Here is a 19,372-nt window from a genome sequence, read left to right on the forward strand (position 1 = left end):
AAAAAAAAAAAAAACAGAGGACCGGTTGTTAGAAGAAGACTGTTGGAAGCAAAGGAACAGCGTTCCTTCCTTCCAGCCAGAAAAGCCAAGAGAATCAATGAGCCAGTGAACAGTACTTTGCCACATCGAACAGACTTTCATTAACTTTTGAAGCACCTAATAGGCTAAGTCAGATTTTGTGCTGTTTTCTTGTTCGTTGTCCACACAGTTCCTTGCCTTCAAATCCCCACCTACCACTGTTTGTCTTTCTTCTTATCATTGAAATGCCTTTTCTGCATTGCCCTACCTTCTTTCTTCCATCATAATTCCATACCCCTTTCACTTCAGGTTAATTTTGTCATTTCCCCCTCTCCCTCTTGACACTTCTTCTTTCTCTACACTTTGACTCTGTCTAACCCTTTTAGCAGACCATTTTTCCATCTTACACATCTATTTCGTAGCCTCTCCCCCCTCCTCTGGTAAAGGATAGCCGGCACCATTACGTCCAAAGGTGAGGACGACTTTCTAACGCTGGCCGCTTCTCGGCTCAGCCGTAGAAAACGAGTCATCGGGGCTGCTGTGGGTGTGGCCATGGTCCTGGTGCTGCTGGTCGCCATCCCTTTATTGGTCCACAGCACCAAAGCAGCTGCAGCTAGCAGTGGGACACATTATGAAATGTTGGGAAGCTGCAGGATGGTATGTGACCCTTATACTCCTCCTCAAAACAGCCAGGAACTAGCAGCCGTCTCCCCACCCCCACCAGACTCCACAGGACGACGGGCAAAGTCAGGATTTCGTGGGCCTCCAGGGCTCCCTGGCCCACCTGGCCCCCGAGGGCCCCCAGGAGAACCCGGAAAGCCTGGACCACCAGGACCACCAGGCCCGGGCCCTGGTGGCTACGTGCATGCCTACAGCCCAAAGATTGCTTTCTACGCAGGTCTGCGCAAACAACACGAGGGCAGTGAAGTACTCAAGTTTGACGACGTGGTCACCAATGTGGGCAATTACTATGAGCCCAGCACTGGCAAGTTCACTTGCCCCCTCCCTGGCATCTATTACTTCACCTATCATGTCCTCATGAGGGGCGGGGATGGAACCAGCATGTGGGCTGACCTGAAGAAGAATGGACAGGTCAGAGTGACATGATAAATGTGTGTATGTGTGTCTCTGTTACTTAGTGTGATTGTAATTTGTCATTCTGTCAATATGCATGATGTTATTGATAGTAGTTTAGGACAACAGGTAGCTTAGTGGAGACAAACTTGTAGACTGTATGTTTAAATCCTAGCAGTGGGGCACTGTGTCATCTACTGTAGTGTGCATGAGCGTTACTTTGCCTGAAATGTTCCATAGATATTTAAATGTGAAAATGGGCAAGCTCCTTTGCAGGAAATAGTTGGTTAAACAAAAAATTATGAATATCATTAATACATAAGCATCAGCTGTTTTCATCACATCTGTCTTCCTTTTTGAGTTTTTATGTTGGTCTGTGTGTTTCTGTTAAACCATGGCTTGCATGTCTTTTCCATTGAGACCCTCTTTTTGTCACTTTTGAGGAGTCTTAAGGTCATTACTGGTATGTTGTCATTTTAGCTAAAAGACTGGGAGGTTAAAACATACATGTGGGGACCGTGTATGTGTACTGCTGCAAGCACCAACATGTACACTAGGGAATTTAGTATATAGTTAAATCTCTTTTTATCAGAGCTACACCTGAGAAACCAACCCAGCAACAGTTGACAGAAGAAAAACAGCCTTAAAATGCAGCACATTTACTTAAGATGGTATAGAGGTAGAACTATACTTAGAGTACTATAGGAGCACAACTAAAATTGTAGTCTGGAATAGCATTAGGTGGTGAAATTTATGACAGAGACAAACATAATGTCAGTGCCAACATTTAGGAAATCCTTTAATGGTGTTCTTCATAATAAAGAGTAAACATACTTAATTTTGATCCAAAAATCTTAAGAATAACAACAAATGAAGTGGCAGGCAGTCAACAATATGATAATGCTGAACCACAATACACAGGGAAGAAATGCAACAGCTGGAGCATCATTCTCAGAGGACTGCATTTTAGAGAAATAATTATATAAGGTGCTATAAACAAAGAATTTCCATCTGGTAACACATGACAGGGTTCAGGAATATAAAGTCACTTTGGAGAATGACTTCTGTTACCACTTCAAAAAAAGGCAGCCAGTATTGCAAAGAACAACAGTTTTGTATTCCCTTGTCCTGCTGATAAGCCATAGAGTCCAAATAGCAGATAAGAACGTTTAGCACTGCTGCTCTGCTTCAATCCGGTTGGCTTGCTAAGTTTTCATAGACACAGTGAATTAGGAAAACTTGGGAATACTGGTTCAAGACTGTTACATGGAGCCATATGGCTTTTAACATACAGTAGCAATTTGATTATCATAATGACAAGCATAAGTTAAAAAATAAATTCCCAGATTTCAGAATTCTTATAAAATTCAGTAGGATGTCAAGACATAGTATCCATCCTCCTATCTTTAACGTTTTGCATTTAAAATGATGTTTCATTAGTAAAGGTTACATGGGTATAGACGTTAAGTAAGTAAGACCCAAGTACTAAAAGATTGCAACATTACTCATCTGCAAAGACTGTCACTTTGAGATCAAGCTAGTTTACACCCAACATAAATAAATAAGAAATTTGCAACTGACAGAGGCAGACAGCATCTTTCAGTCCCTGGGCACTAATTAAAGAGACACAGGCAAGCAGAAGAGAAAACAACACAAAGGGAAAAGGGATAAATTACAGGTGGATTAGCAGAGATGAATTAAAGATGTAATTCATTCACAAGGCCTATGGCAGTCTCTCTCTGGGTCACCTGTGCACTCTCGTACCATGAACAGAAATGTATGCCATTTTACTAAAAATGACAGAGGAAGAGTTAAAAAGGTAGATGTAAGAGATTCCTAACCAAATATGCCCCAAGAAATCTTTGCAAATAGATATAAATATATTTTTTTCTTTTACATTTGTCATTCAGGCCAGTTTCTTGAGACACATTTAACTGACAAGGCAAAGAATCCCTGGCCTCCTTTAAACAGTGTAATAAAGTATCATTCTTAGAGTGGTTTTATCTATCAGTCTATTGTTTTGGCTGGATGCATGTTGTGGTACCTTTTGAAAAGGGATCGGAATAGAGAATTGCTGTGGTGATTAGGTCTGTCATGTACAGTTTGGTATTGTCATTCCAGTCGCCTACCTCTGTTAAATCATTCATAGCTTTGAGATGAGATCCCCTGCCCACTGCCCATGCCCCCCACTCTGGCTTGTCCATTGATTCCCCATTAATTATATTTTCACTCAACTCAATTATTTAACTAAAATTAGATCTTTCCATATGTATCATGGGGTGCGGCCTCAAGTCAGATTCAAATTCGTCCATTACCAAACAAGCATCCTCAAGAGCATTAGCCGTTTCTGTGTTAATCAGAAAACTGTGGCCTAAATGCACTGCGATGCTCATGACCATCCTGCACATGCAGAAGGGCAAAGGAAGGGTCATGTGAAGTGTCCATGGCAAACTAATTTTAAGAAAATGGAAGACATTTGTAATTTTTAAACATTACCTCAAAGTACAACAAAGGACAGCGGACTATAGCTAAACTTTCAGTAGTAGAAGAAAGCTACTATACTGGGAAAAAAGGAATGCTACTATATTTCTATTCATTCCTGTTAGGTACATATAAAAACTGAAATTGCCCCTCTGTCACCAAAGTTAGACTATCACACATAAACTAGAAGTAGATTAGCAGTTACAGAGTTCAGATTTTAATGTTATGATACTTGTCTTCCAGTTTTTAGTTTGGGGCTAACTGGGGCCAGTTATTCAATGAAAATTCAGAGAGAAAAGTGTGAACACATGATTTCTGTGCATTTGCATGTCTATGTTGTGGGAGTTGAGGAAAAGGCTGGCACAGAATAGACAACTGGGTTGATAGAGCGATCAAGGGGGAGAGGGAGATGGATAGCTCAATAGAGAAGTGAAGACATTGGATGATGAGACAAGATGGCAAGAATGCCCGAGCAAGAAGAGGAGTCAATCATGTAAGAACAAGGAAAAAAAAAAAAAAAAACCAAAAAGGGAAAATAAAAAGTAGTCATGAATGGTGCATGCTACAGGCATGTGAACATGGACAAGATCTGGAATCCATACTGTTCTCTCCATTTCCTGCTTTCACAAATCATCATTGCTCTCATTACAGGTGACAGCCATCTGCAATTTATTATGGTAAAATCCAGAATACTCTTCCACACAGAATGGGGTACTGCATAGCAGAAATTCATTAAGGTAGTAAATAAAATTAGGTAGCCTTTAGCTTACATAATGAGAGACAATGTATAGTGAGATTTTTACCCAATTTATGTGCCATTTTTACTGATATGTATTAGTCACTGCCACAGATCTCCCAAAAGAAATAATATATACATATATACCGGTGGGGCGCGGTGACGCAGTGGGTTGGGCCGGGTCCTGTTCTCTAGTGGGTCTAGGGTTCGTGTCCCGCTTGGGGTGCCTTGCGACAGACTGGCGTCCTGTCCTGGGTGTGTCCCCTCCTCCTCCAGCCTTACGCCCTGTGCTGCCGGATTAGGCTCCGGCTCCCTGCGACCCCGAATGGGACAAGCGGTTCAGAAAAATGTGTGTACATATATATATATATATATATAGTGCTAAACCATGGGAGAGCCCTTACAACAATTACATTAAGGAGTTAATGTGAAAATTCAAATACGTTTAACCAAAATATGCAAACTGCATGCAAATGATATGACAATTACAATACAGTAATTTAAAGAATTTAAAGGAAACCGAGCACAAATAATTGAACCCTGCTAATTAGCATACCAGGCAGCCCTTGGCACTACAGACATACCAAGACACAGAAACACGTAGAAGAACAGACTGAACAACCAATACTTACTTTTAATATGAGAGTCTACACTGTTCCAACTGCTCACAAGTACACTACTTTATAGACTATACGCAGACCTTGTACTGCACATTAGCTCTACTGTTTTGAAATAGAAATAATTGGCTAGTCTTCTATAATTATTCTCAAAAATATGATAAAATTCCCAGGTTTTTTCCCCATTTTACTGCTTGCAATGGCTCCATTTTGGCATTTTACTGATTTTTAGGTATGACTTTGTGTGTATGTAAATGCATTTTTTCCCCTCTCGCATATATATATATATATATATTTACTGTATATAAAAATCATTATTTGACACACCATAGGTACCTGAGTGATTTCACAAAACAATTTCATCCAATAAATAGGAATAAACCTGTATACATTAAATAATTAGGTCAAAGAAAGTGAGAATGTATTATTATGTATTATTGTAGGGAATGCATTATTTCCATAAGAACTTTGATCATTTTCAGCTATTAACATTTACTGTAAATATTTGCACTATAGGTTGTCATGAACAAGCATGTGGGAAATGTGTATGGTGTTTCCTGCTGAAAGCAAATCTTGATCAACAAAATAGTCTTACAGACTAACTGATATGACTGTTACTTCCATATCTGTAGAAAAGCACCATGGATCTCCACCTACTAACACTACTACTAGTTCAGGGTAAGAGGTGGTCGAGCAGAATTTGACTCATTGTGACCTCTCATGGTTTTCATGGTAAGGGTGAGTAAGGAATAGGTCTACCATTGAATTCTGTGTGTTGTCATTGGATTGCAGACAAGGGAAGAACATGCAAACTCCACACACCCTGAGCCACACTCAAACCGATCCCTGAGTGGGCAGTTCAGGCATTGTGTTGTAAGACACCACTGTGCAACAGAACAGAAATGAGTAAATAGAAAATTTGCACTGTTCAGCAAATTTTAAGTACAAAGTAGTAAGTACAAGTAGGAAGTGTAAACACAAAAACCGGGACTTTATTTAAAGATGAAATAATGCAGAGATTACATATTTATTCATACAATTACCTACATATATGTCTATATCATAGGACATTACACACCATACTTGGCATACTAGTTTGTCACTCACAACTTGGGCAAAATCTTGTATTTTAACATACAGTAAAAAGCACAATCAATGAATTTAATTACTGTTGTGTGCAGAATGAACATAAGGTTAATCTTTATGATGGGTGAACAGTTACAGTAATTTAAATGAAAATTTTACTCTTTTATGACTGTTAATGAATTAGTTGTGACACAATTTAAATTAATTATGTCAACAATACACCCAGTAAACCAAATGTGTTGTGTCTTGTAGCAACTTTTCAGTGTTGTAGATAAAGTATGTAACCATCATTACACTAATTAGTATGTAGTGGAGCAAACTCCAAATTAGCTCAAATTAATTAAATATGCTGCCATGTCCTCTTGGAAGCAATTGATTCAGTAGCACTTAGTATAAAATGTTCAGCATTCATTAAGCTGGCATAATACAGCGCCTGTCAGAATGAAGAAGTGCTAACTACTGAGCTTTGGCGTTGAGGTGTTATACCACAAAACTGGAGTTGTCAGTTATCTGGAACTTGTATTCTCCTTTCTCCCTTTGCCTTCCAACCAAATCTGCAAATTACACGAGACCCCTGGATGTTCTTACATGAACAAAGCACTTAATTACATAACTGGAGTCCACTAGTCGGGTTGGACCGGGTCCTGCTCTCCGGTGGGTCTGGGGTTCGAGTCCCACTTGGGGTGCCTTGCGGCGGACTGGCGTCCCGTCCTGGGTGTGTCCCCTCCCCCTCCGGCCTTACGCCCTGAGTTGCCGGGTAGGCTCCGGTTCCCCACAACCCCGTATGGAACAAGCGGTTCTGAAAATATTGTGTCCGTCCGTCCGTCCACTAGTCACAGGTTAATGCAGTTCTAACATGAGCATCACCTCTGAAGTTGATAGTTATGTGGGTCTCTTTATGAGTACTTTGTGGAGTTTTTATTTAGAGCGGCCTTTGGCAGCATGATAGGATACATTTTGCAAGCATCTGAAGAGTATTTTCCATAGCTTGAGTGTGGCCAGGGTGTCTTTTTCAGTATGATTAAAACAGTGGTATGTACAAAACTGTAGCTTTTTGGAAAATTTTAAGACAGCAGTGACATAATCACAAATGGTGCAGTTATTTCACGTGATGCCCCCCCCCCACGAAAAATCATGTGTAATTGCAGCACAGCTGTCAGCACTATTAGGGTCTCAAACTTTCTCTTAGTGTACTAAGGGTACACTTCAGTAGACGACATAAAGGCTAATTCCCCGTGCTTGTCCTCAACGACGACGTATCTTATCACAGCACTGACTCACTTAGCGTGGTAAATTTACTTGTTCATTCACACAGCAAACACTCCCTAAATCCCAACCTCATCTGCTCCCTTACCTAAATTTCCCTCCTAAATTCCAGAAACCATGATTCCAGGAGAACTAATATACCCTTTTTTCCACCTATTCCTTTTGTCTTTCACCCTTGTTTTTTTCCCTTCACATGTCATACGCTCTTTTAATAGATCACTTAAAGGTCGAGCTCTTTCACCCAGTAGTGTTAAAAATGTCAGAATGCGTTTGATAAAGACCAGTGCCCGTGTGAATAAATGTCTGCCTGGAAGGTGACGAGGACGGCTACAGCTGCAGTATAATTAGCCTTTATGGGGAGTGAGTTCTGGCTGTCACATATATTAATTAACACATTTCTAAAAGTAAATGTCCATCTGTTAATAAACCAACTAAATCCACCTTCCACTGAAAATCACACCAAGTGCTAAAAAGCTCTGTAATCTTAAAGAACTGAATTATGAGCAATGGAAGGAAATGAAGCAAAACAGAACTAATCACCTTTAATCCCAGGGCTTTTCTGGCTATGTTCTCTTTCAATTAAAATTCTATGATGTGAGTATTATTATACATTAGATTATCAGACTACTGTACTAAGCTCAAACTCTAAATATAGTTGCTTGACCTTATACCTTGACTGAAATGCATCCCCGTCGCAGAACACTCTTACAAAGGGAAAGATAAAACATCCTTTTAGCAGAGATCTGCTACATTATTGGAGAAAATGCCAAAAACCCACTCTGAATGGCGCCTTAAGGACAGGATCGGTATTTCAGGCCTATTAGTGGATTATAATTATATCCACTGGTGCCTTCATTCTGGAGTGTTAGGGCAATACATTTGTATTGCCGTCAATGATAACTCCAGGCACGGGGGAAATGCCCTCATGTCCCACGTGAAAGCCCATTTCTTAAACGCCCCATTTCCACAGCTCGTCCAGCCTCCGCTGCCACGGGCATGCGTTCCCTAGGTGAGTTTAAGAGCTACCATTCCATCGTCTCTGCTCCGAGAGGTCTGTATATCACTGAGAATGAATCCTGTCAGTTTTATTACCAGTGGAGCAAGACACCCCTGATAAAAACAAGACTTCATATAACCCATGCATCTCCCTGGCCTCACAAATAGCCTAGCTTGATCAGTTTGTTATACCGCCATCACCCCCAGCCCCCTCCGCCACCTCCTTCCTCCCACCCCCACACCCTCCATGTCCTCCATGTCCACCATCTCCCCCGTTCTGCTTCCCTCTCTTCTCTGGTCTGCATGGCTCGCTCGACATCTCTGCGTATATATAAAATGGCAGTGCAGCCGCTGGCTCCCTTCCTCGCAGTTAATGGTGCCCCCATAATGAAAAGCCTGGGGCAGAGGCGGTCTCCGGTGGTCCCACGGGCCGCCCGCCTGCGGCTTGAATGGAGATCAAGTCAGTGTGCAGTAGCACAACAGACAGAACCGCGCTCCCGTGTCGATATCAATCTCCATCGCAGTTGACAATAATCCCAGAATGCCTCCCCACAATCCCCTCCCTTTAACAGGACACTGTTTTGTTTCACTTAGACTTGATGAAAAAAATATGGGGGGAAAACACAATCTGAAACTTGACCCATCTCTTACACTGATTTCTTTACAAAAAACCTTGAGCTGTATGATTAATTTTACCTCCAAATAGCTGCTATTACAGGAACCACTTTGCGGCCGCCAGTCGGCTGTACAATACACGAGCGTGCAATTCATTGTAACGACATGTCTAACAACAACTCAGTCTCAAGACAAAATGGATTACAAGACAATTAGTTGGGATGAATGGATTACACATAATAATAAAAGTCATTATGTCCCTCTCTCATTGCTCCTACCAGATGCTTTGGTTGGTCTTCAGAAGAACATTTCTGAGATCCCTCACTCTTAATGCATATTACAGTGTGGTGTCAGCAGATGAAGTTGTTTAGAAGTATTTATTCATCCTTGTAATGTTTTCCAAATGTTTATGAAGTAGCTCAAATGAAACAACAGGCATTTTGATGGACTCTTCACAGCCTTACTGCTGGGTCAACTAACATTATATGAATATGAAACAGGTACACTTCACATGCTTTACAGATTGATTTTTAATTACTGTGGGCTGCTGGGATAGATCCATGTCAGCGTTGAGTTTGCGCGTGCGCTCTAGCTTCCTAAGCTCGCTGCCTCAGAGAAGGCCTGGGGCCGTCCTGCTTCCCCCCTTGCAGGCTACAGAGATAATGAGCTCCTGCAGATTTGGGGTCAGTGAGAAGGTCAGGCTGCCCTGTTTCTGGCAAAGCCAATATCAAACGTCACATAATGACCGGTTTCATAACCATTGCTCTCTTTTGGATATAGTCATCTCAGCAATTCATACAACAATAGAAGCAAGCATCTTACATACATGGCACCCTTCAAAACTTAACGTGTAAAAGTTTCTGTTAGATGACAACTTTAGGGAAAACATTAAAGACATAAAACGCAACAGCTATTATTATATAATTACCATCACCACTTCTGGGACAAGCTTAATCATTTAAAGTTCTAACCTAAAAGTTAATACTAAAGTCTTAATTTTCAGCTACCTTTGTCAACTAAAATTAAGAATCCATCACATGACAAACAAAATGCAATCCACAAAAATTCACTGGAAACAGTAAATGATTTAGGGAAAATAATTCGCCTCATTTCAAATATCGCTTCTTTACAAGTGTTAGGATCTCTGGTTGCACTAAATATTGTCATCCAGTTAACTGCACAACACTCCTACCCCTATTAATCACAATTGTTAGGTACTAATTGGGAAGTGAGAGCCATTAAGTTACATATATTGCCATGTTGTTAGCAATTACACAGTGCAGTTGTTCTCACAGGCTTGTGGCTTGGGAAGCCCAGTCCCCCGAGGGCTTTAATCAATCCGATTTAGACCGGACAGGGACATGCTTAACTGCGTCTTGCCATCATGCTTCACGATGGAACAGGTTCCGTGACCTGCATCTCATTTAGAGGACGATAGATGGGTCTATGAAGATGCCGGAGATGGGAAAGCTATAGATAGAGCAAACGGTGGTCCACTATTGGCCAATTAACCTAGAAAATACCAATTTATATGTTGTAGGTTAATTGAGCAGTATTGACCTGCCATTGGCTCCTTGTATTGTGAATGCAAAAGCAGTAACAGAGAAAAGGGGGTATTTAACTTGGAAGAGGCTTTACTGTGCCTCTAGCGAAACTGCAGTGAAGATTTTTGGGTGGTTCCAGAACTTCATTGACCCAGGCTGCCAACACTTGACGAAGGTCAGCGTGAGCCTGTCTGCCCGATTCATCTTTGTTCTGGATATAATGCTACTGCCCAACAACATGATGTTACTGTTAAAATTAAACAATACCATTACCTTTGCTCCATTTTTGGAAAGATAAATGTATTATACATCTTTGTGTTCCCTTGAATGGACTAAAATATACAAAGTCAGGGGAGCATGAGCTATGAGAGTAGTCACCCCATTTAAAAAAGAGGTATGGCTGCTCCATGGTATGACTTGGTCCCAGCCCATGGGTCAATACTATGCGACTCGCTCACCGCATGCAAATGTGATTGCTGTCCGTCTCGTATGCACCTACTCAATATTATGTAAATTATTTTGAGTTGTGCAGGGCTTCAATACCAGAGAAGGATGCTTGCTGCATAGCACATCTTTCCCTAGCCTCCATATGTAGAGTTTGATTTCAGCCAGACACGTCACCCAGGCTGCTAAGGACCTCCAGAAAGTGCAGGAAATGTGCTAGCAATCAATAAAGGGCTATCAGGATGTGTTCTTGACTTGGGGAGGTAGGAGGGGCAGTCATGGGGTCAGCACGCAACCCGTCTGTCGACAGTGCCGTCTGTCAGAAGGGCAACCATCAATGCCTATGAGCTGATGCTGCCATTTTGCTGTGCAACCTCAATGAGAGGCTTGAGAACCCTCCCAAAAACTGATAAGCAGGACAAGACGAAGAGCTGCAATCTATTAGAAATACCACTTTCACCTACATGATGAAGAAGCTGATGCAGGCCTTTGAAGAAAAACTTTTTTGTCCATGATTTCAGATACCTAAATGAACAGGAATTAACAATTCAGGAGGATGACACTAAAGGAGAGAAACCTAATGGCAGGTGTGAGGAAGGTAATGCTTTAGCCAAACTGGGCTCACAAGTGAACTACCCTGTAAAGAAACTACCCTGTGTTTCTGGTAATGCATTTATGAGCTCATCTTCCCTCTGCTTTGCAGAAAAACTGATGTTTGTGACAATTTGGAAGAAATATTTTTGTGATTTATAATGCTTACATGTGAAATTTGAATGTTTTAAAAAATGTCTGAACAGTGTTCAGTTCACTTGACAGCTTGATAGCTGCAGCAGAGGTTCTTGTGTCAAATGCAAACATAGAAAGTCAGACAAATAAGCCATAAATCTCCCCTTTACATTATACATATAATTAACATTTAAATGACTGAATTTATAGGGCTTAAAATGACCTCTTTGTTTGTGACAAAAAATTAATGACACAGATTGTCCCAGTGAGAAAACTAGACACATATTGTGAACTGACAGTCTAATTTCTTTACTGTGGTAGGCCATACAAGTGTAATATTGGGCTTTTAGAGCTCACCATCTGCATTGTTCAGGTCTGAATATTCCTGTAACCCATCTCTGACAGGCAGGTACATGAATTTTCTTCTACTTTGGATCCATATTAAAGTTCCTGGCACTGAAACAATTTTACTTTTAACTAAAGAATAAAAACATGCACTCCAATAAAAGAGAAACAGAAAAGAATTTGACTTCTTTAACTCTTTTCTTACTGTCAGTATGAGAAACAGATTGAGTTCCATCATTGAAAACAACTCAAAATGTGTGCTATAAATAACTACTACACTAATTTGTTTAAAAGACTTCCACTGACAGCCTCTTTCTCCACCCTGTGCTGTCAGGTAAGAGCCAGTGCCATTGCTCAGGACGCAGACCAGAACTACGACTATGCCTCAAACAGTGTGATCCTGCACCTGGACGTGGGGGATGAGGTGTGTGTGCAGCTGGATGGAGGCAAAGTCCATGGGGGCAACACCAACAAATACAGCACCTTCTCTGGCTTCCTCATCTACCCTGACTGACCCTGGACTCACTGTCAAATGTCCTACTCCTGGGTGCCTGGAGACTTAGGGAGTTACTACTACTACAAGGCATATATATACACCCCGCACAAGTACACAAAACACACACACGCATGCGCGTATGCATGCAAACACATCGACATTCACTGAAGTTAAAAATATTAAGGTATGAAGGAGGACTGGCTGAGAAATGCACAAAGGAAAAATAGAACAAAAGAGTTAAGTATAGTTCATAAGAATTGAACAAGGATCAATGGATGGAGTGAGCTGGGCTTCAGAGATGTTTGGACTCAATAGTAGTTCACAGTTACGCATTGTGAGATTGTGACCAGACCATGACCTTCATAATCCAAGTGCATTTATGGACCTCCAATGTGTGCATGTCTGTAAATATGACAAGCCTACACTGCACACATGCATACATTCCTATACTAAAAATACATGTTTATGTGGGTCCTTTTGAGATTCATCTCATAAAATGTAACAAATACCAAACGCAGTTACGGATGCTTTCCAAACCACTCAAATCCTGTATTTTCAGAATGACAAGCAGTATACTGAAACCGCTTTTGGAAATGCAAGCTTCTAAATCATGTATAGCAAAGATGTTAACATTTATTTTATGTTGTTTGCACAAGTTGTAAAGAGTATGGAACAGAAAACAAACGAAAGGACATATACAAGTTAGAAGTCCGCCAAGTATGTTACGAAGTGCAGGCTGTTCGAGAACATATATGCGTGTATACACACTACAAAAATACAGCTGTTAATTTAAGCCACTTAGCACAATTAATTTGACTGGAAGTGACCCCTTCAGCTGTCTGAGGAATAAGAAATATGGCCTGAAAAACTGGATTCACAAGAGTTGTGATCGAAGACGAGATGCATCATTCCAGCCACTATGCGCTTCAGCATGGATTTCCAATATGTCTAAAGACACTGCACAAGATAAGACATTAATATATTGATCCTAACTGAGAATATACTTTACAGTACAAATCTATCCAATACAACACTTTTAAATCTAAGGATCACACCTTGTTAGTTATTGAAATTGGTGAAATGATATGGAGGGATTTGGCAGTGATTATGAGGCCCATAACTAATGTGATAAATATTTCAAAGGGGAGCATCCCATGTTGTTAATGACCTGCAATAAATCTAGCCCATTGCTAAAACACTGCCATTAAAATGGCACTCCATTAATGTTAACTCATATAAATTTATATAAAGCATTTTAAGTTTTGTATGCCCAGCAGAAGTAATCTAAGAGTCTAATCATTATAGAGAAAACCAATTCTACACTACGTACCTATAAGAATTTTAATTCCATCCTACTACAAGCATTAATAACCATGATAGTAGCACACATAAAAATTTAGACTTCTAAATGTAGTAAAAGTCAGTCAATGACTTATTTCAGAATGTACTGAAAATTCATTATCTTTGTTATGCAGAATTTCACCAAGTAGTGAAAGAGAGTTTGAGATCACTTACATTTATTCATTTAGCAGATGCTTTTCACCAAAGCAATGTACATGCCATTTATCAAAGTAAACTTTGACTAACTATAGCTGATATTTACAGCAAACCTAGGATGTGCTGTACATGGAGAGCCCAAGGCATGACAGGACACAAAGTGCCATAGGGATCGTGGAAAAAGACTGAAGAAGCTTTCTGAAACTTCAGATTTTACCTGTAATTTGCTCCCTTCCTTCCATAACATAGTGACAGTTCCATTTAGGAAATGACTTGTTACAATACTTAATGACAGGTAAACACCATATCTTGAAATAATTAAAATCAAAAGATTGTGGCCACCTGTTGTTCTGTAGGGCTGAAATGTTTGCTTTTCTCCTTACTTCAGCTCTTAAGTACTTTATTGAAGTAATTATCTGAATAGTTAGTCAAATAACCTTGTATTTCAGCTGTAAATCAAGCAACAACTAAAATGTCTCTTGTAAAAACCGCTGGATTTGGACAAGGACTGGCCACATGTTGTACAGGCTAATGTAGCTGTACATAGAGGTTTGATGTAGTTCCCAGAAGCAAAACAACCCGAGGCTGCATGTTCTAAAGACACAACCATGCCACTACTGCACATCATGGTTCAAGCTCTATATGTGACAAATTCAGTCTATGCACAGATGTGGACATTTTAAAGGAACAGTTAACATCCTCTATCACTTTCTGTTTGGCTTTTCCTTTGTCTATAACTTGGCAGAGTGGGCAAGAAATGTGACAACTCCTAGCATCCGCAATCAATCCAGACAAGTGTTTGTACGTGCCTGTGCGTGAGAGAGAGAGAGAGAGAGAGAATGACATGGAGTTACTTTTACACACAATACTGTTTCCTCAGTAACATTTAATATATACATATTTTCAAAAATCCTGCGATTGTATTCAACTTTTCTTACACATATATATATATAGCCCTATTGCAAGCAGGTGTGTTCGTCTGCACTAACTAGTGTTCAATAACTATTTAAAGGTGATGTTTGCTAATAGCAGTACGGATTGATTGTTGTCACTGTGCCATGCAAGCTGAGCTGTGTGTACCTCATGAAAAAGAAAAGAATAAAACACATAGCAGCATTACTTTGCCTTATCTTTTAACATGGTATCTGACAATAAACATCATGTACAGTTGTCTCTAGGGTCTTGCTTCTTGTTCCTTGCCAAACTCCCCACCAGAGTATAAATATTCACCTGAAACAGGTAAAATCATCACCATTTGGATTTGCCTCCATTTTTTTGTTTTCTTCTTCTTGTCTCAGCGCTTCAGAGCCGCGTTGCCTAAAATGTCTGTGAATGTGAATGTGAATGTGAGGGGGAAACAAGTGAGGCACTTGGCGCTAATTATCGCGCACTATATTAGCATTCCTGACGCATACTTTTGCCTCACGAAATATTGATCGGGACGCGAACCCACCTCCACGCGTGTGCGCCGAGGAGTTGCCTCGAGGATGAAAGACATTAAAAGCTAATTTTACACTTAGCTACTGGGCGCGCGGCACCCACACACTGTGGTAAGAACCAGCTGTCGCAAAAAAAAAAAAAATTAAGAAGTTCCGACTTTTACGAGTCGAAGCAGGCTGCTGCAGAGCTCAACTGCAGACAGAATGGCGCGGGCTATATTCTTTTGGAAGAGGAGGGGCGCGTTAATTAAAAGCGAAGTTAATGGCGTTCTGGACTTACAGGCTTTGGTGAACGTGCCGCCTGTGGGGGTCGGAGGGAGGCGGCGGCCGCGGCTCGCGCTGCAGCTCGCGCCGCGGCGGCGCGCGGAGGAGAGCTAATTGGACAGGGAGAGGTCTGAGGCGGGAGCGCCGAGGCCCATTAGCGATTCCCCTGTCGAAGGTACAGCCGCGAGGATCACACACTCACAAATAGGCGGATTAAAATAATCAATGGGCTCCGCTCAGCCTCCCCACACACACACACACACACATACGCGCGCGCAGCTCAAGCCCCTAATGAGGGGGATAGTTCTGACTGATTGTGAAGGGGGATAAGGAAAAAGGTCAGGGAGCTTTTGAAATGTTTGTCTTGGCACGCGGAGAGACGCGCTCGCGCTTATAACATTCAGACGCACGCGCGCTCTGCCGAAACCGGCGCCGGACCGTATTATGCCCCCGCTGAGGGTGTGTGTGCGCGCGCGCGGCACGGACACGGGCGTCCTGAGCTCCGACAGATGTATTCCGTGGAAATACTTCGAGACGAGTGTAATTCCGTAGGGGGCGCAGCGCCCGGGGTCTCGCCTGCTCAGCCTCCGGCCGGAACCGTGAGTCGGCGCCCCATGGTCTTTTCAGCAAATAAATCATCTCTTTGCTAAAAACCACTTGAAAATGGGGCGTGTAGGTGGCCTGCTGTTTACAGCTGTTTCCTTGTAACTGAAAGTTCCCAGTTTGAATCCCGCTGCTCCAGTTGTTGTACCTTCGATCAGGTGTTTACCCTCGCTCGACCCCGTATATGTGTGAGTTGAGCACTTTTTGCGCAAAACGACACACTGCTGTTTAGATGACTCAGTCGGCGTTAGAAACTCTGCACTGAACTCCCCACAGCCGCTCACACTTTTCTACGAAACAGCAATGAGACCTTCCTCTCACACCGAAGATGTATAGTATGTATTTTACCAATTTCTCCAAATCACATGATGGAATTGTGGGAGGAAACCGGAGCCCCTGGAGGAAAGTCGCGCAAATCCCACTGAGATTGCTCTAGATATAAGATTCGCACCCACGTCCGACACGTACAGCGCGGGCGCTATGAGGCACCAGCTGTACCCTCCGCGCCACCGTGCAGCGCACAAGTCCTCATGTATAAATGAAGTTGATGTATATTTAACACATTGTCATCTATAAAAATAATAGAATGCGCATTAAAGTAAACCCGTTGCAGTTTCAGGCGAGTACATGGCCTATATTTTATTTCACTGTAGCAATAATTTAGCACACTCGCATTCAATGCGGCATTGTACCACCTTTTTACCTCCGATCGTCGCGGTAAGGCAGCGCTCGGACCTGGGACAAGCCACGGCTCGAAAGGCTCTGTTTGCGTGACACAGCACCCCTGACCTTTGTGCAAAAGTGTGTACGTGGTCTATTGTCAATATAAAGATTCCCCCACACACGTGAGGTGGACGACCGGTGTTTCTCGGTGGAGTTATACTCAAATATTGGAGCACGTGTCACCCACCATACCCCCGTCCCCGACGCCTGTACCGTAACAGGAGGACAATAACATGGTAAATTAGGGGCCGACACAGGTAACGCCTCCACATGTGATGTAAGGGACAGGACACACACACACACACACACACACACACACACACACACACACACACACACACCCTTCATCACAATACTGTGTACTTTCCTTGCTTTACATTTATTTATTTAGCAGACGCTTTTCTCCAAAGCAACTTCTAATGAACTCTATGTAGTGTTATGAGCCCACACACCTTATTCACCACGGTGACTTACACTGCTAGATACACTACTTACACTGGGTGACTCATCCAGACATCAGTGGAACACACTCACTCTGTCACTCACACACTATGGCTGAACATGAACAGCATGTTTTTGGACTGTGGGAGGAAACCCACACAGACTGAGTGGGGATCGAACCCACGTCCTCTCGCACCACCCAGGCACTGTGAGACAGCAGCGCTACGCGCTGTGCACCGTCCCCCCCCCCATTCAGGGAAGCACATAACAACATGTGTTCGTGTCAAGATCTGTTTGTCCCATACGCAGTTTAATCTAGAAGAACAAAACCTCTGGTCAGTTGACTCTAACCACGGAAGCCTACGGATTTTAATACTGGTTTTAATACGTTTAGGTTGCGAAACGGCCATATTTTCTCTTATGCAACAGCGCCTCCTGTCGACACGCGCGTGTACAGCAAGTCCCCAGAAAATACTGTGACGTAAACAAAAAACTCAAGTGTTCTTCAATTCAGCATATTAGCTGAATAAACCATCAGGATGATTCTCAGGTAAAAGACTGTTACTGTAAAAAAAAAAATTATTCAAGTAAAAGTGGTCTTTCAAAGTTTAAAAAATCCTACTCGGCTATGGAGTCACTCACACCCACAGTCTGAACCGCTTGTCCCATACGGGGTCACGGGAGGCCGGAGCCTAACCCGGCAACCCAGGGCGTAAGGCTGGAGGGGGAGGGGACACACCCAGGACGGGACGCCAGTCCATCGCAAGGCAGCCCAAGCGGGACTCAAACCCCAGACCCACCAGAGAGCAGGAGCCGCGCCACCGCGCCCCCCCACCATGGAGTTAATTTTATTCAAATAATGCTTTGTAGTGTTCTGAATCACTACTGTTACCGCTTATAGTTTTAAATTATATTTAACCTATTCAATAAAATAAATCTGATGTTCCAATAAAATTAGTTATATTTAAGAAGAATAAACAAATAAATGCAAAAGCAAAACAAGTTTGCTAGCTCACCAACTGACTAGTTACATTGCATGAGTTTGGTTTCCTTAGTCAATCTGTTTTGATAATGATCTAGCTGGGAAATTGTAGGGATTTGTCGGAGTATAACAGAGTATATAATGTCAATATATATTTCTGAGATTGAATACACTCTCTGCCATTTAGTAGGAACACCAGTACACCTGTTTATTCATACAATTATCCAACTAGCCAATCATGTAGTAGCAGCAAAATGCATAAAATTATGCAGATACAGGTGAGGAGCTTCAGTTAATGTTCACATCAAACACCAGAATGGGGAAGAGATGCGATCCCAGTAATTCTGACCGTGGCATGATTATTGGTGCCAGACAGCCTGGTCTGAGTATTTCTGTAACTGCTGATCTCCTTGGATTTTCACACACAAGAGTCTACAGTTTACTCAGAATGGTGCAAAAAACAAAAAACATCCAGTGAGCGGCAGTTCCGTGGATGGAAATGCATTGATGAGAGAGGTCAAAGGAGAATGGCCAGACTGGTTTGAGCTGACAGAAAGGCTATGGTAACTCAGATAAACTCTTTACAGCTGTGGTGAACAGAAAAGCATCTCAGAATACATAACACGTCGAACCCTGAGGCAGATGGGTTACAACAGCAGACGACCATGTTGGGTTCCACTGTCAACCAAGAACAGAACGCTGAGGCTGCAGTGGGCACAGGCTCATCAAACAGCTGAAGACTTGAAAATGTAGCCTGGCCTGATGAACCTCTATTTCTGCTGAGGCACACAAATGATAGAGTAAGAATTTGACATCAACACAAATCCACGGACCCAACCTACCTTGTCAACAATCCAGCCTGGTGGTGACAGTGTAATAATGTGGGGAACGTTTCCTTGGGACACTTTGGGCCCATTAATACTAATCATCGCTTGAATGCCACAGCCTGTGTATTGTTGCTGACCATGTGAATCACTTT

The 19,372-nt window shown here is 42.0% G+C and overlaps 1 protein-coding gene and 1 long non-coding RNA gene across 2 annotated transcripts; one reads left to right on the plus strand and one right to left on the minus strand.

The window, feature by feature from the left end:
* LOC108939181 (complement C1q-like protein 4) lies at window positions 1–12,462 on the plus strand. The gene is made up of 2 exons (XM_029246350.1): window positions 1–1,110; window positions 12,283–12,462. Exons 1-2 carry the CDS (start codon window positions 571–573, stop codon window positions 12,460–12,462), a joined length of 720 nt encoding a protein of 239 aa, XP_029102183.1. The 5' UTR covers window positions 1–570.
* A 2,047-nt stretch (window positions 12,463–14,509) lies between these two features.
* On the minus strand, window positions 14,510–15,884 carry LOC108939249 (uncharacterized). The gene is made up of 3 exons (XR_001966494.2): window positions 15,395–15,884; window positions 15,172–15,267; window positions 14,510–14,750 (listed from the first exon to the last, which is right to left on the minus strand). It is a non-coding gene; the product is annotated as an uncharacterized LOC108939249 (long non-coding RNA).
* Between the last annotated feature and the right edge of the window lie 3,488 nt (window positions 15,885–19,372).

Source organism: Scleropages formosus, chromosome 19 (assembly GCF_900964775.1).
Source record: "Scleropages formosus chromosome 19, fSclFor1.1, whole genome shotgun sequence".
Taxonomy (NCBI): domain Eukaryota; kingdom Metazoa; phylum Chordata; class Actinopteri; order Osteoglossiformes; family Osteoglossidae; genus Scleropages; species Scleropages formosus.

Bases quoted from the DNA above. Each gene is read 5' to 3' on its own strand.
- LOC108939181 (XM_029246350.1), top strand. From the start codon at position 571: ATGGTCCTGGTGCTGCTGGTCGCCATCCCTTTATTGGTCCACAGCACC. The intron at 1,111-12,282 runs GTCAGAGTGACA...CTGTGCTGTCAG, and splicing joins ACCTGAAGAAGAATGGACAG to GTAAGAGCCAGTGCCATTGC.